Source organism: Vigna unguiculata, chromosome 3 (genome assembly GCF_004118075.2).
Source record: "Vigna unguiculata cultivar IT97K-499-35 chromosome 3, ASM411807v1, whole genome shotgun sequence".
NCBI lineage: Eukaryota > Viridiplantae > Streptophyta > Magnoliopsida > Fabales > Fabaceae > Vigna > Vigna unguiculata.
In genome coordinates this window covers 48,520,102-48,538,078 of record NC_040281.1, presented here as the reverse complement: position 1 = coordinate 48,538,078, position 17,977 = coordinate 48,520,102, and the positions used below count along the sequence as shown (strand labels likewise).

General features: G+C 29.1%; 1 protein-coding gene across 2 annotated transcripts; it reads right to left on the bottom strand.

Annotated features, from left to right (window-relative positions):
* Window positions 1-1,339: 1,339 nt before the first annotated feature.
* On the bottom strand, window positions 1,340-4,552 carry LOC114177135 (glutamate dehydrogenase 2). 2 transcript variants are annotated; one of them, XM_028062386.1, is made up of 9 exons: window positions 4,345-4,552; window positions 4,068-4,181; window positions 2,851-3,072; window positions 2,702-2,776; window positions 2,486-2,602; window positions 2,146-2,399; window positions 1,997-2,072; window positions 1,837-1,923; window positions 1,340-1,741 (listed from the first exon to the last, which is right to left on the bottom strand). In XM_028062386.1, exons 1-9 carry the CDS (start codon window positions 4,450-4,452, stop codon window positions 1,556-1,558), a joined length of 1,239 nt encoding a protein of 412 aa, XP_027918187.1. In that variant the 5' UTR covers window positions 4,453-4,552; the 3' UTR covers window positions 1,340-1,555. The 2 variants fall into 2 exon arrangements, with proteins under 2 accessions (XP_027918187.1, XP_027918188.1); XM_028062387.1 differs by lacking the exons at window positions 4,068-4,181; window positions 4,345-4,552 and adding an exon at window positions 3,148-3,294.
* Between the last annotated feature and the right edge of the window lie 13,425 nt (window positions 4,553-17,977).

Sequence of the window (17,977 nt, the reverse complement as noted above, 5' to 3'; positions counted from 1 at the left end):
TGAAAAGAAACAACACCATTCGAGGCAGAGTTCGTAATTGAAACCCGAAATACCTCCCAAGACTCTGGTAGAGTATTAAGCAACCATAATCCCATAACTTCGTCATCAAACTTTATGCTCATTCCTGACAATTGATCTAGGAGCCCTTGAAACTCATTTAAGTGATCAGAAATAGAAGAATTCTCCATGTACCTCAAATTCATCAAGCAATTTAACAAATACAATTTATTATTGCCCGACTTAGAAGCATACAAAGACTCAATCTTCTCCCACAAAGCTCTGGCATGTGTCTCATTAGCAATATGATTATAAACATTATCTTCAACATATTGCCGAATAAAACCACATACCTGTTGGTGCTCAAAGTCCCATTCTTCTTCAGACATAGAATCTGGCTTCTGTGTAGCAAAGACCGGAAGATGCAATTTCTTGACAAATAATAAATCTTTCATCTTGCCCTTCCACAAATGATAATTTGTACCATTCAAAGTAATCATCTTTGCATTTGCCTCCATCATTCAAGCAAGTAAATATAGCCCAACCAAGAGCTCTGATGCCACTCTGATGGGGAAAACAATAACAAACAATATACCAGAGAATGCAGCGGATATAATTTCCCCTAACTTGCAAGAATCTATGAGGAGCAATAATCAAAGAGCAGCAATAATAAACCACCAAAAGCACAAATAAAGGCACCAAGATTTTTAACGTGGAAAACCCCTCAAATCAAGGGTAAAAACCACGAGTCGTCCAGACCAAAGAAATAGCTTCACTATGATCAACAAGAGTACAAAAGAGTCTCAATCAATAGCACAAATTAGTGCCAACACTCAACCAAATAACAAAACAACAAAGCTTTCAAATAGAGAAGAACAAGAGGGGAAAACCTCTACAAATCACTGCTGCAGTGCGAAATTAATATCTCCCAACTCAGACCTCGTATCAAAGATCCGACCGGTCAGAATGAAGAGCAATGAGTTCCGAACCTGCTGTAAAAATTTCAGCCCGATCCAACGGTGAACGAATCCGCAGCGCCGAATTTACTGCGACAGCTCTATGAAAAACGTGAACAGAATTTTCCCTCTACCTCTCCCTCTATGTGTTAGGGCTTTCAGTGTATTCTGACTCTATTGTTCTGCCTCTCTCTTTATTTTATAGCCTCCTCTCCACTAGGTTTAAGTGAGACATGGGCTTCTCAAATTTTGGGCCTTTTCTCCACATAGGAAGGGAGCCCAATACCCAACAGATACGGTGCAGGAAGTAAAGGAAGATGAGCCCATGACTAAGATTTGAAAATAAAAAAGCAATAGATTCAAAAACTGCAATCCACTAATACATCAAACTAGAACAACTAGAACATTTGAAACACAAATATGGCTGTAACTATGGCATCATCAACACCAAATGACAAGCACCATACGCATTGGACAGACCAAATGGCGAGAATAATGTTTTATTGGCAAGTCTCTAATGCCTTAACTCGACTGACTAAACCTAGATTAAACCTAGATTAAAGAAATTACAGCCATAAACCCTGCTCTTGCAGGTGCAGATCCTAAGCTTCCCAACCTCTGAGAAGAGTAGCACGAGCAACACGGTTCACTCCAAGAGTGAATGCTCCCATTCGCAAGCCACAGTTATGAATCTTGCACATTGCCTTGATGTCTTGGAAAGACCTGGTCATGTATTTCTTCAGCTCATGATTCACCTTTTCCTCATCCCACATGAAACCTTGAATATTCTGCAAGCACCACAGAAGCAGAAGAAGTTAAACATTAAAATAGATACACAATAAACAGTGTCAAAATAAACTTAAACTTAGTTGAATCTATCTACCTGAACCCATTCAAAGTAACTCACAGTCACTCCACCAGCATTGGCATAGATGTCAGGTAAGATAATGACTCCTTTCTTAGACAAAATCTGCAAAAAAGAAAATCACTCATTACATCTTTACATTATCACCTACGTATATAGCCTGGGGTAATCAACTTACCTCATCCGCTTCAGGGTCAGTGGGATGATTTGCTGCTTCTATTATAAACTTTGCCTTCACGTCAGAAGCATTTTCCCTTCAAAAATAATATACTACGATTAAGTTGGTGTTAAATGGATCAATGTTAAAACAAACATAGAATTTCATACCTATTTAGAACTCCTCCCAGTGCACAAGGGATAAGCACGTCGCATTCATGAACAAGCAACTCATTTGGATCCATGACTTCTGCACCAGGAAAGTCCTTCAGGGTTCCATTGCCCTCATCCTTGTATTTCAGCAGAGCAGGGATGTCGATTCCATTTGTGTTTTTGATAGCACCACTGATATCACTGATAGCAATCACCTTTCCCCCTCTCTCATAAATAGACTTAGCAGCCCATGTGCCCACATTTCCAAAGCCCTGGTGTCATTAAAATCAAATAGATCTTGAAGCTGAGATTCATATGTACACACTAATCATCATACCATGGCAATGGAAATTATTACCTGGATAACAAATGTGTGATCAGCAACGGACTTCCCATATTCAGCAAACAAGGCTTCAGTTGCAAAAACCACTCCAAGACCAGTGGCAGCCTCCCTTCCCAATGATCCTCCAAGATCCTATAGAAAAATGACATTAGCATTCAAAGCAAATCTCCTAATAACTCTAATGTCAAATTTATTTACAGTTCCTAAGGGTATTGTGCATTTGAGACTTACAATAGGCTTCCCAGTCACAACTGCAGGTGAATGACCATGAAACTTTGAATACTCATCAAGGATCCATGCCATGGTCTGTTTCAGTGAAATAGTTAGAGATATATGAAACTATAAAATACAATCAGTGGTAAAAATGTTATTATCAGTACCTGGGCATTAGTTCCCATATCTGGGGCAGGAACATCCCTTTGAACACCGATGAGATCATGAATCTTCTGAGTGAAGACCCGAGTAAGACGTTCTAACTCACTGATACTCAGATCTCTAGGGTTGCAGCCAATCCCACCTTTTGCTCCTCCATAGGGAATGTCTGCTACAGCTGTCTTCCATGTCATGAGCTGAGCTAGAGCATTCACCTCATCTGGGTCAACCTGGCATCAAAATGCAAAAATGATAAAAATGATCATCAAAAGAACTGTGTAGATCAGCCATCTCTTTTAGTCTACCAAAGTGTAGATCAGAACTCTGATGCAGTGTTTATTTAGTATTCCAAAAAAATTTGTTCTGCTGTGATGGAGGAAAAACTTTTTCAAAGGCATTCATGCAATCTCATTATGAGATGTGAACAATTCAAGAAGCATGTAGATTTAGCAAACAGAACAAAACCATTGCATTACAAAAAGTAGATAAAGCCAAGGTTTTGAATTGTAATTGCTTGTGGTTCAGTCAGGTTGAGAAATGCTGCATGTATTTTTTTTTTTTTAATTTGTGATTGGATTCCGCAGATCTACACGGAAATTTTCACATTCAACATATCCATATCCGTCAGGTTGAGAAATGCTGCATGTATGTTGTGATTGGAATCCGCAGATCTCCACGGAAAAGGTCACATTCAACATGCAAATTTCTGTCTGATTGAATTCCGTGTGGATCTCATGATTGGATTATGTGGAAGGAAGGTACCATTTGAAACACACTTTTGGAATTTCATTACAAAGTTACTGTAACAGGTGCAATAATTATTCTGTATGCATCAATTAATGATCAACACCATCAATTAATCTTCAATAGTAAATAATTGGAAATGGAAACTTTCAATAATGATTTGCAATGGCTATTAAATTATAGAGAGAAAATGACAATAGTTCACAGTTCTATATCGTCACTTTCACATAAATAATAATTATAATAAAACAGAGATCACTTTCAAAAAAATAATAATAATAATAGAACTGCGCAGTTCAACACAAATTTCATAAAATAATAACCTAATCTTTTTACATGTCGACTCCAGTATAGACTCAAATGAAATACTTTTGGCCAAAATGCACACTTTAAAGATAAATCATAACATCAAAAGTTCAATTAAACACAAAATCAAATTCAAAACAATGAGAAAACACAAAAAAACATGATATATTCAGACCTCCGGATGATATCGAATCCCTCCTTTCATTGGACCACGAGCATTATCGTGTTGGATCCTGAATCCCACGTAGGAAACCAGAGTTCCATCATCTTTCGGAATCGTGCACTCAACCTGAAAAGATCAGACACAAACAACAGGTAAATCCTTCTCCACACATCCCAGAAACAATAACATGAAAAGATCATAAATTTTTTGATGAGGGTGAGTGAGAAAACAAGCCATGCAAACAAAAGGAGTGAAAATCCATAAAAGGGAGCATATGAAGGTTGAATACCTTGATTTCTCTGAAGGGTATGAGAAGACTCTTCTCAAGCTTGGAATCCAAACCGAGGATACGAGCCGCACGTTGAAAGTTGCGGTTGGTGGCGGCTAGAGCATTCATGGTTGCAAAGGAGAGAATGCAAAGAGAGATGTGAGTGACTGAATGAGTCAAGCGTCACTCAACTCAAAAGAAGAGAATGCAATGGTTATGCAGCATTAGTTGAGTGAGCATGTATTTTTATAGAAGGAAGAGAGAGAAAGTAAGAGAGAGATAAAGTAGGCATTTATTACTTTTTGTTTGACTTGAATCACTCAAACTAATGTAACAGTCATTATGATATATTTTAACAGTTACTTTATTTAATTATTTCATTAATTAGGCATTGATGTATTTTTCCTAAGTGACTCAATCATCTATGTCATTCTTATCTATACAATAATCTTAATATCATTCTTATCTATAAATTTTATTTTTTATATTTCTAACTATCATGATATATTTTTAAAGTAGTTTTTATAAACTAATGATTTTATTGTACAAATAATTAAAAAAAATTAAAATCATTTGCAGTGTATTTTAAATTGCAAATGTAAGATCTTTTGTTCCCATATATTATTATATAAAGGGGTAAATTTACTAATATTCATTATAAAAACAAAATTTAAAATAATAAATTGAGCATATAAATATTTACATTCACCACCAACTAAAATTGAATTCTATCTTTGTTTAATCTTATCATGAACAGTCAAATATAACTCTTTTGTATGAATAATAAATAATTAAAGAACTTAGGACATTAATTAAACTATCTGTTATATTTTTATTATTTATTATTGTTGTTAAGTTTGCTTTTACATTGAATACATAATGTACATTACATATTATATACATAAATATTGGCATTTATTTTATACTAATTATATCAGTTGTTATCTTTATACAATTAATATTATATATAATATATGTGATTATAAATATTTGTAATTTAAATTTTGTATCTTGCCATAACTATTAAAATCTCCTGTAATTATAGTTTATAATTATTAATACATTGATTTAAGAAAATATTCATGCAGCTATATTGAATAACATAATTATTAATACATTAATTTAAGAAAATATTTATTGAGCTATATTGAATAACATTACTATTTATATTATAGTTACAACTATTATTCCATCTCTTACATTAGAAATAAATTTCCTATTAAATGGACATGCATGCTGGAGATTTTACTTTAAGCAAAATAATTCTAATATTATATTTTCTTTTATTAAAAAAAGTGATTTCAACTTAATTAACTGATTTTTTTTATCTAATATCTTAATTTTGTTAATGATATGATTAAATTTAATTTCAATTGGATTTTTCGATTTTGACATCAAAACATGGTATCCATCATATCAAATTACATAAGCGGCTACTTCAATTTACTTCGCTACTTCAATTTACTAATATTGTACATTAATATTGAATGATTAAATTTTATTTTTTTATAAATCATCTCAATATACATAAAAATTAAATATAATTTAAATATTTTAGTTTCATATTTTTCTCAATTATATTAAATATCTTTTTTTAAAACACTTTTGATGGAAGTGTTGTGTATTGTAAGGATTTAATTGTGATATTTTTTATTAGAAAAATATTTATGTACTAAAATAAATATTAATTGTTGGTTATTAAGAAACAATAAAGTATTTAAGTTTTTCTTCTTTTAAACATTAATATATGTAATTTTTGTTCTAATTCTAATGCAATGTTACATGAACATATCATGAACATGACTGTTTTGATAGCTAAAATGAAATTTGCATTTAGTTTCTATCTGGTGCAGGTATAATACCGTTATTTTTATAAAATAAAAATTCTTGAACTTTCACACAATTACCCTTTTATATAAGTGATAAATAGAGAGGTACCTTTCTGATATTAACAAATGAGGTGTTAGTTACATGGTGGAATTAGATTTACTCATAAAATTATTTTATATTCTTTTACAATTAACTAAGTACATAAACTGAAACCATAAACATATTTATATAATTTATATAATTACAGCTACGGTAATATCTAACTATTCTCCATTGTATATAAACGTTAAAAGAATATTTGTAAAGATTGTCCAAACAAAAAAGAGTTCATTAGGTGTCAGTGTATAAGAAAAAATTTAATTACATTATATTAAAAATATTTTGATATTTATCCATATTAGCCCAGAGGGAGAGTTGTTTTATCCTGGTCCAATGAACGTTGTGTGAGATTGTAACTAAGAATTACATAGGTAAATTGTTGTGCAGGATAATACGATAATATTGAGGTGATTGAATGTATGATGAATAACCTGAATCAGGAGATAAATTTGAAAACATTGAAGAGTGTGCGGAACATGTTGGGGAGCGCATTCGCATTGAACATATATTGGGCAGCAGACTGATGATGCACCGATTCGTTTACCGCAGAGGCGCATCTTACGTCGTCTCTGTTTGCTTCTGCCGAATACTATTCACGAAGACTGATTTGCAGGTGTGAAGCGTTATTCACGAAGGCTGATTTGCAGGTAAGGAGCGGGATTGTGGTGAGAGATGAAATGAATTGCAGTGTGGATATGCAAATTTGGTTGTTCTTCTATCGTTTCCAACAATGTAGAGAATAGGGCCAAAGCTAGTTAATTGGGTGCTTCAACCACATACATCGTCCCCTGAAAATATAAAAATTCAAGAAATTCATCGTTTTTTTTGTTGTCTTTTCTGCACAAGCTCCGGTGGTTAAAAGATCAATAATTTCATACCCATATTTTTTTTTATTATGCATAACATTTTTCAATTTTAAATAAAAACTTAAATTTTATTTTAATTTGTTTTTCACTCAATATTCTTATAATTATACCACAATTTTTCTTTAAGGTAATTCGATAAACATTTAATATTATTCATCATAAATATTTTTTAATATATCATATTCATCACATCATATAAATTTTCACAAATTTTCATTTTAAATCTATTCGATTCATTCAGTTTTTATCCAATTCAAACAATCACAACTTCACCACAATTTCTTTCAAATTCATTCAAATTTACTTCTCTATATCCATCTTTTAATCCAAACACATAATTAGTGTTAGTGTAGGTGTCATGTCCCCCTAAATTTAAAAAAAAAAAATTAGTAGTATATATATATATATTAATAAAACATAAAATTAAATATAATAGAAAAACAAATTTATTGAGATATTTTTTAAATTCTCTTTCATACTTGAAAAGTCTATTTGTGAAAGCTTGAAATGTTTGAAAGGTACCATGTTTAATCTTTGTAAAAAAAAAAAAAAATCTCTTTGAGATTTATAATATTTTTCAAATTCTTTTGTAATGAAAATATTGCACTTTCATGTAAAAAAAGGAAATCTTCATAATATATTTTGTTACTCCTTCAAATTAATTTTCATTTTTTAAGTTTAATTATATTTTAATTTTTAGCAATATTAAAATATAGTTATTTTATTATTTTATTATTTTTTAACTTTTTGTAGGTGTACATCGAGTACATTATTAGTTAGAATTACATATCACTTATCGATATTTTTGTCCTTTAAATAAAATAAAATTGGATTTATGATGATTAAGTCAAGATTCATTTAATATTACAATTAACTTCATATTAATTATCCTTAACCAATGTTTTTAGGACACTGATTAGCAGGACTCTACTTGATATATATTAATTCTATCAAAATATTGGAGTTTTCTTTGTGAAAGTATGGTAAAGTTTTGAGTTATACGAATCTCAATTTTGATCTTAGTAGGGTAGGGTAATCTGTGACCATCGTACCCATGACTTATTACCTATGATGCATAGATACAATATGTGTATTGGATACGCTAATTTTGAAAATAATAAGACATAATACATAATATATGCATATTAAAAAATATATAATTTATTTTTAAAAAACATGTGAAATATATGATTATTCTTGAGTAAATCCAAATTAAAATCAAATGTATTAAACATTTTCAACATAAAAATTTATAAATTATTGTCATTATAAAACATTATTGGTTTATGTATTAGATATTTTATTGATAAGTATCGGTAAATTATTATAAAATATTGAATACGGATACATGTCAGACACAAATACATTATACAAATTGAAGTATGGGTGCATCATAGCTTATTACTTACCTCCTCATATTAGTTGGTTTTCGTGTGGCGTTATCCTTTCCCAAATTAAAGGTCATAACAGTTCCTTAATCTCATCAACTACTACAAAGGACAAAAATACTATTAAACCTTTAATTTATATAGGAATTATAATTAGTCATTCTTCAATTTTTTTTGTTTAATTTAGTATCTCAACTTTAAAAATACATGAATTTAGTTTTATTAACAAAATTTTATTAAGTTTATTTTACGTTTCAAACACGTTTCTCAACTAATATTGAAGTGAAAATATGCAAACGGTGTAAACAAATCAAATATTATCATAAAACGTGTTTGAATCGTCACATAAACTTTATAAAATTTGGTTAAAATGACTAAATTCACGCATTTTTAAAGTTAGAGAGCTAAATTAAACCTAAAATTTAAAAAAGAGGTTATTTCAATGTTTTTAACATGTGTGATAATTAAAGAATAATTCCATTTTATGAGTAAATAGAAACATCAGAGAACAATTTTATATGGTTATAAATAGATTAGGTTTCTAAAAACCACTATATGGTTAAGATTTTCTACACCAAAGAGTACGCGTTGATTTGGAAGGTGAAGTTGCTTTGCTCTATCTAGTATGAATTTGTGGAGGCTTTCCCTTTTAATTTTGATAAATAACTTTACAAATTCGAGGTTATATAAATGATAATTTTTTATCAAGGCTTAAATTTAATTTTTACTGTAATAATCGGTATCATCAGAGTATTGTCATGATTTATCATTCTCATGTTTTTTCTTTTGGCCTATTTTCTCATCATAATATTTATGTATTTTCAATTAAAATATAATTATTTAATTGTTATTATTTTTTAACTTTTTTTATCAAATAAATTATCAATTATAATATGTAACACTTACTCATGTGTACTTTTATCCTCAAAATAAAATAAAATTATATTAATAATTAGTAAGATCATAATTTATTTAATACTACATTTACTTGTAAATTTTTACAAAATTCAGTATTCATTAATTATACCTTAATTAATATCTTTTCAGAATATTTATCAATCACTTTTTAGTCAATTGCAAAACTAGTAAAGATGTGTTATTGATTTCGAAAAGTGAGCCAAAACTGAACAAAATTATCTTACAAAATTATCTTAACTACAATAAACTACATTTAATTGCATTATATATAAACTAAAAATAACTTAACTATTATAATAAAAATGTAAAAATTGAACTTATTTCAGTTAACTATTAAGTAACTAGTAACTGCACCCAACTGTTTCATTTATTTTTCTTTTCTTCTCTTCGATCCCCTTCTCTCCATTATACTGTGCACTACACTTCCTGATAAATTTTCTCGAACAAGATTATCTTCATAATAGTGAATGCTAAAATGTTATAGAAAACACGCACAGAATAAAATAGTTTGGCCTTAATAATTAAGGTTTTCTCTATAAAGAAAAGGGAGCTAAACAAATTTTCTCAAAAAAAAACAGCAATGAAAAAGTAGTTTTAAAAATAGAAAAAAAGTTTCAAAAAAAAAATATAATTTACATTATATTATACATTATTTAACTGTTAAAGTTAGTTATAAAGTTCAGATAAATGTTAAAAGGGTAACTGGAAGCCAACCAATCAGCCAGTAGCTTAAAATCAGTAACTCAACCGAAAGTTTTTTAACTATATTATTAATTGTTAAATTATAAATGTTTGATTAAACTATCTTAATAAATATAAAATTAGAAAAATAGATACGTGGATATGGTACTTGTAACACCCTATTTAATTTAATATACGAAATTAAAGGAAGCATTACAAAAAGATAATATAATAGCGCAGTCCTGGAGTTTAAAACTCAACTCCTTACAATCCAAGACACACCACGATGTCCAAAAGAAAACTGGATAAAAAGTTTACAAAGAAAGTATGTAGATCCAAGGACAAACAAGTACATGGGCCTTAGCCCTAAAGAAAAGCCCAATAAAGAAACTAAAAACCAGCCCATGCATGCTATGCAGCGGAACCATCACCTCCCTATTGCCTACGGGTGTTCCTCGCATCTGCTCACATCAACAAGTTAATGATCATCGCAAAAGAGAGTACCACACAGCAGGACACACAACAAAAACAAAAGGGTAAGCTAGAGCCAAAAGTGGTTTTGTCATGCAAACAGATATACTTCCACAGTCAATTATACACATGTCATCCAATCATGTTACGACTCTTCAAATCAATACACTAAGACTCGACTCGACTCATCCGGCTACATATAATCTGGTCGAATTTAGCGGATGCTCGCACTTGTGGTGGATACCTCTGCTCACCCCCGAGCTGTTCACCCCCAAGCTATGTGTTACAAGTGTTACAAATGTTGCAATGAATCAATTCCCTCACACACAAGGTTGGCCCTTAATGAATTTCAGGCCTCCTGCTACTCCCACCACAGGAGTCAATCCACTCTAAGTGAGACTAACTGACCCCTTAGAGTGTCAGGATGCAATCCTTACCTTGAATCCTTACCAAATTATATAGATGGGGCACCACCATGGGCACTCACTAACAGGGGCCATGGAATTATGTCCCGACCATTGAAGCACTATCCTAGAGTCTCACCTAGAGATCCCAAGGATTTACGTACTGACCACATACTATACATATCCAATCAATCATGAAATATTCACCACATATGTCAATATCATATCAATCTTTGTAATCATCCCTCATTCGTATCTCATATTTAGTCAACCACAACTCATCCTTCCCAAAGCCATGAAAATAGAATCGTACATCATGCCAATACCATGCCAAGGAACATCATTCATTTTCCATGAATCCCTCCATATTTCATATCCACTCCATAACCACTCATCATGTTAAATTTTGTGAACCAATCACATACAAACATCATGCTCACAACATGCCAAAACTCATGAATCATAATTTCCATCTCATTCATACAGGGTCACTCAATTCATCAGTTCATACCCAAGATAAAGCATAACAAGCCAAACATACAATTAAGGCCCCAACAACATAAAAGGTACAGTTGCATAAAGAAATCATGTGCCAGTCTCGCTCAAGCCACAGGATCTCGCTTAGGCGAGACTGTCATTAGGGAACCCTGCGAGGCTCGCGGATTCTCGCTTAAGCGAGCCGCTACTCGCCCGGGCGAGCATGTCCCTCGCCCAAAAGAAAGACTTCCTCGCCTGAGCTACGCCTACAGTACAAATCTCAAACCCCCACTCGTCCTCGCTCAGGCAAGCCTAGATGGTGTCTCGCTCAAACGAAAGCTCTCCGCCTGAGCGAGAGCTCGAGAGCGAGTCTGAGTCTGTCTCTGCAAGTCTCGCCTGGGCGAGAGTGTTAGGTCTCGCCACTGTTCATCCTGAAACAGCCATATTTCCACATTCAAACAATGATGCCAACCATACCATACATTCATAGCAACATATAAGCTTGGAAATCACGAATCACAAGCAAGATAACAACCATCGCACCAAACAAGAGGGTTCTAGCTTCCCTTACCTGGACGAATGCTAGCGGAAGGTACAAGCAAACATTAGAGGATTACTACAGATTCAAGAACTGATTTGCAAGCTGGAATACTGACAGTGTAATAAATGGAGTTCTCTTAGCTCAACGAAGAATGAGAGCCAAACCCTAGCAGAGCTTTGTTAGAAGGAGAAGAGAGAGTGAGACTGCTGTTTTTCTGATAGGTGTAGAGAATGAGAGGAGTAAGGCTGGTTTATGGGTTTTGGGTACCCTATGGGCCAGCCCTTAGGCCCAAAAGTTAAGGCCCTTCCCCTTTAACATAATACCAGAAAAGTGGGTCTTACAGTACTAATTATATTTTTATTTTATTTTATTCATAAAAATATATTTTCGAACAGTATCCTTTTAATCTTTAATCAATCTTAAACTTTTATATTTTTATTTGTTGATGAATATTTTAATGTTGGGTATTCCATTATTCATATGACGTAATATTGTAAAATATTTTTAATTAAATTTAAATAAAAATATCAATTTTTGGAGTGTTAGAAATCCCACATCGACTAGAGATAAGGCCAATTCACAATATATAAGTGGGTGCAATCCTCACCTTAAAAGTCGATTTTGTGAGGTTGAGTTAGGCTTAAAAAAATTAGTGCAATTCGGTTAAAAAATAGTATAATTCAATTTAAAAATTGTGTAATTCGGTTCAAAATGAGTGCAATTCGGTTAAAAAATAGTACTAAAAAATAGTGAAGTTCGGTCCAAAATTAGTACAATTCAGTTCAAAAATAGTGTAGTTCATTTCAAAAATAGTGCATTTCGAAACACAGTTTAGTCATAACAGTTCAATTCAATTCATACTACAATGCAATTTAGTTCACCACAGGTTAGTTCAATTTTTTAGAACAAAAAACAATTCAGTTTAGTTTGCTTAAACTAATTTTCAGTTTAGTTCAGTTCAGTGAACTATTTTGTAGTTCACTGTAATCTTAATAATGCAGTGCAGTTCGATTCATTTTAGCCAGCCCTAGAGAAAGGATGTATTTGAGTGGATTAGATGGTGAAGTTTGTGTTGTTCTTTTTAAGAAATTTGGAGTTGAAAGTGAGTGAATTTAAAAGTAAAGTTTGTGAAAATATGTTTTGATTGAGGTGATAAATTAAAAATTAAGTTCAAGTGAAAGAAAAACAAAATTACAAAATTGTCCTTGATGTTAAAAATAATCTAAAATTATATTTAAATAAGTTAGATTTATTTTATTAAAAATATTTAAATAAACAAATTAAAAACAAAATTGAATAAAAAATAAATAAAATACAATATATTTACTTTTTCAATTTTTTTTATAAACTATTTATAAATTTGGGATATTAACATAAATTAAGAAAAGGATAAACTAATGAGGTGTTTGTGGAATTAGATTTACTCATAATATTATTATAATATTATTGTATGTTGTTTTACTAGTAAATAAGTGTATAAACTGAAACTACAAACATATTTATATAATTACAGCTACTGTAGTATTTAACCGTTCTCCATCATATATAAACCATTATATATAAACATTAAGGCTATGTGTTTCTAGAAGAAGATTAGAAGGAGACGAAGAGTGGTTGTACAAAGATTAGAGGGTGAAGTTGATGTTGTTCTTTTTAAAAAATTAGGGCGTGGTTTTAGAGTGGATTAGAGAGTGAAATTCGTGAAAAATTGTGATTGATTTGACATATTGAATTTTTTTTAATAAATAAAAAATGAGATTATCAAAATATCTTAAAAATAATATAAAATGTTATATAAATCATTTAGAATAATTTATTTAATTTCTATTGATTGTCTAAAATAATAAAAAAATATTTATAAAAAATGAATAATAAATTAAAAATAAAATTACATATATTTATTTGTTACAAAATTAAAATTGGTAAATATTAATAAATTAAATTATCTAAACATTTAAAAAATAATAATATTTTCACATGGCATGAAAAAAACATATCAAAATTGAAAGACTAGAATAAATTAAAATCATTTTTTTTACCATTTCATTAAATGATTAACAAATATTTGAAATCAAAATTTTATTGGAGGTTAGGAGAGATAAAAAATAAATATAATGAAGATAAAGTGATAATTTGTTATCCATTACCCTCTAATTTCTTAGACATTAGTAGGATGAAATTTTTTAATATCCCCTCTATTTTATGCTTGTCATTCCTTTACATCACCTAACAAAGAAGAGGGTGTTCACCAGTGGCGGACCTAGGAAGGGAGGGGGGGAGCCGTGGCCCCCCCAACGTTTTTGATTTTTTTTGATTTATATTATATGATTTTTTTTTGTTTTTAATTTTTTAAATTATGTATAAGAAATTTAATGTTTTGGAATTTTTTAAATAATAAAAATATATATTAGGAATTGATAAATATTAAAATAGGTATCTTTTTATTTATTTTATAAAATATAACATTTAATGTTAATAAATAATAAAACATAAAATTAAATTTAATAAAAAATAAATAAATTTATTAAGATATTTTTTATTTTGTCTCTCACTGTTTTTTGAGTTTCTCACATATTGTATCCACTTTAGACTTTTACTTATTTTGTTTTCTTTTGTTTATGAAGAAAAAAAGAAAGTTGAACACAAATTCATTATTTTGTGCTCTCATTTTTGTATGCTTTCTTCTATTATTGAAGAGAAAAGTAATTCTTTTTTTCTCAATTGATAGTGAAATATTAGTTTAATAATTAATATTATTTTTTATCTCACGAGCATTTGGTATATTCATTTTTATAAATATCAAGAAAAAGCAATGCACTAAGTGTTTTTTAATAACTGGTTTTTAATTGTGACTTGATTATCATATATTTTTCTTTTATTAATTACATATCACAATTTTTATTTAGATTATGATAAATTATCTTTTAGTATTTTTTTTAAAACATAAGTATATTGATGAAGAAATAAAAGAATAAATTAATTATTTAAAAGTGATAAAATGGAAGCTACTGTGAGGAAGAAAATAGAAAAAATCAATCTTTGACAAAAATAGGAAGTCAATTATATCTATTTCATTGATTTTTTAATCTGTCTCGTCTTATTTTAACTCTTCTTGTTTCTACAACTATATCAAAAAGATAATTTTCTACAATAAAAATTATCAAAATAAGACTGCAAAATAATATGGAAGATGATTTTTTTTGCTGACGATATGATTATTTACATTAAAAACAAAATATAACTAAAAATTTTAGTATTGATTCAATTATTATTAAGTTAAATAATCTTACGGATCCATAATTAAATATATAAATTTTAAGTATATTTTGGCATCCTCATAAAATCGAGCAAGTTCCGCCACTGGTGTTCACCTTCTATGCCTTACTTTTCCTTCCCTTTGAATATTATACTCCCTCAAAATAACATGTTTAAAAGAATATTTGTAAAGATTGTCAAAAAAAGAATGTTCATTACGTGTCAATGCATGAGAAAAAATTTAATTACATTATATTAAAGAGTAATTATATATTTATGGATGTTAGCCCAACTGAGAAAGAGTTGTTTTATCCTTGTCCAATCAAGATTTGTGAAATTGGACCTACGAATCATAAGGGTAAATTGTTCTATACATAATATTGAGGTGATTGAATGCATTATGAATAAACTAAGAGAGAAGTTTAAAAACATTGAAGAGTGTGCGGAACATGTTGGGGGAGCATATTAGCATTTAATGGAGGAGAATGATCACTTAAGAATAATTAATTTTATCGATTTCTTTATTTTTATATTAAAAATTAAAATAATTAAATATATTAATTAATAAATATATATAACAAATTTTATAAAGATAAAAATATCTTTTTAAAATTTTAGACAATAACCTATTGATATACATAAGAATGACTTTGAAAGTTTTGAAATTTTTACTAAAATATTTTATTTTCATTTGTTTTTTATAAATTTTGTAGATGTTTAACACTATTTTTTATGGTTGTACTGTTAATTTAATTTATATTTAATTTTTAACAACATTAAACATAGTTATTTTATTATTTTTAATTTTTATCGATAAATATTAAATAAAATATGAAACACATATATAACAATTATGGACATTTTTGTCTTTTAAATAAAATAAAATTACATTAATGGTGATTAGGTCAGATTTAATTTAATATTACACTTATCTATGTATTTCTTATAGAATTCAATGCATATTAATTATCTTAACCAGTGTCTTTAGGGCACTGTTAACAAGACCTTTTAACATATATTGGGTAGCATACTGATGATGCACAAATTCCTTTATCGCAAAGGTGCATCCTATATGTCTTTCTGCTTATTATCAATTGGATAATGATATTTTAACCCATTTTTTTATTTACTTTTAACTTATCACTCTTAGATTAATTATTTTAATTTTTTTGTGATATGATGTGATAAATTAAAAGTGATTGAAATAATGAGTTAAAAATAAATAGAAAAATAAGTTAAAATATCAGTATCCAATTATGATTGCATGATTATCTTGTCCCTTCTGTTAACTATGAATCAACTAAAGGTGCAACCTTTGATTAAAACTTATGACAATGAATTTTGACTATTAAATTTTAACAATTTTCTTTTATAACATGAGGTATCATCTTCTAAGTGGTTTTGAAATATTAAAAATGAGAAAAAGACAAATGAAAAACCATTCAAAAGATAACACCTAAGATTGTAAAAGAAAGTTATCAAAATTTAGTAGTCAAAAATCATTTTCTTAAAACTTAATCCAACTGAAGAGTATTTTGTGAGGGTCCACACCTCCTCCCGAGGCTGAATACCACCTTCCAAGGCTCCAATCTCTGATTATTTCTCTCCTTAAAATAGCCTTATAATATATATAATACTACTACTTTTATTTAGTCTTTTTTAACACTCAACACTTTTATTTTTATATTATTTCAAACATTAAATATGTATAAAATATTTATAGTTTTTATGATTTAATATTTGACTACATTTAATAAAAAAAGGCAATGTTGATAGAAGCAGCTTTCACCTTACCAAAGTCATGTTAAGCCTTATAAAGTTCTATCTCATAACATCACTCTTATAGACTTTAAGGAATCACTCGTTATCTAAATCACATGACATAAGAAAAATTACTCTAAACATGCTCTAAAATATAAATTGTCCTCGTAAATTCAGTATAAATAAAAGTTTGCATCTCAAAAAAGTTGAAAAATTACTCACATATTAATATATTAATACATGAAGGCAAATCAAAACAACTCCTATCTACATCATCAATATTTACTTTGAGCCAAACAATAAATATATATTTCTTATGGTTTAATATTTCCAGAATTTAATGTGAGTAATTTAATAAAAAAGAAGCACTGTTGGTGGAAGCAACTTTCACTTTTGTATAATATTCAATGATCTTTATCTAAAAGTATATTATATATATATATATATGATGTTAATTTAATAAAATAATTTTTGGAGCTAAAATTCTAAAAAAAAAATGCTTATCCAAATATTTCTAGACTTTCTATTTTTTATATATTTAAAAAATAATAATAAGATTCACGTCTTTTGCATGCATATCACAAAATAACATTTTTCATGAAAAAATATTCTTTTCAATTTATGTTTAATAGCATTTTTAGTCTTATATTTGTAACACTCATTCAATATTTTTTATTTAATGTGGTTATTTATTTATTTTTAAATATTTTACATCTCTTCCCTTATATTAACGTCACGTTATTTAGAAATGATGAATTGACATTTGTTAATACCGTCACCATTATTTTTACGTCTTTATTTTTCAATTTCAAGAACGAAATGGGAAGAATGATGTTAATGCAAATCAATTAAAAAAATCACATTTAAATCTTTTAAAAAATATTGGAAGTAAAATATAAATAAAAGTAGTAAATCCTTACTGATATTTGAAGGGAGTTTTGAATTTTCTTTGTAATTTTTTTA

Bases quoted from the DNA above. Each gene is read 5' to 3' on its own strand.
- LOC114177135 (XM_028062386.1), bottom strand. From the start codon at position 4,452: ATGAATGCTCTAGCCGCCACCAACCGCAACTTTCAACGTGCGGCTCGT. The intron at 4,182-4,344 runs GTATTCAACCTT...TGATCTTTTCAG, and splicing joins TACCCTTCAGAGAAATCAAG to GTTGAGTGCACGATTCCGAA. The intron at 2,073-2,145 runs GTATGAAATTCT...TTATTTTTGAAG, and splicing joins CTGGGAGGAGTTCTAAATAG to GGAAAATGCTTCTGACGTGA.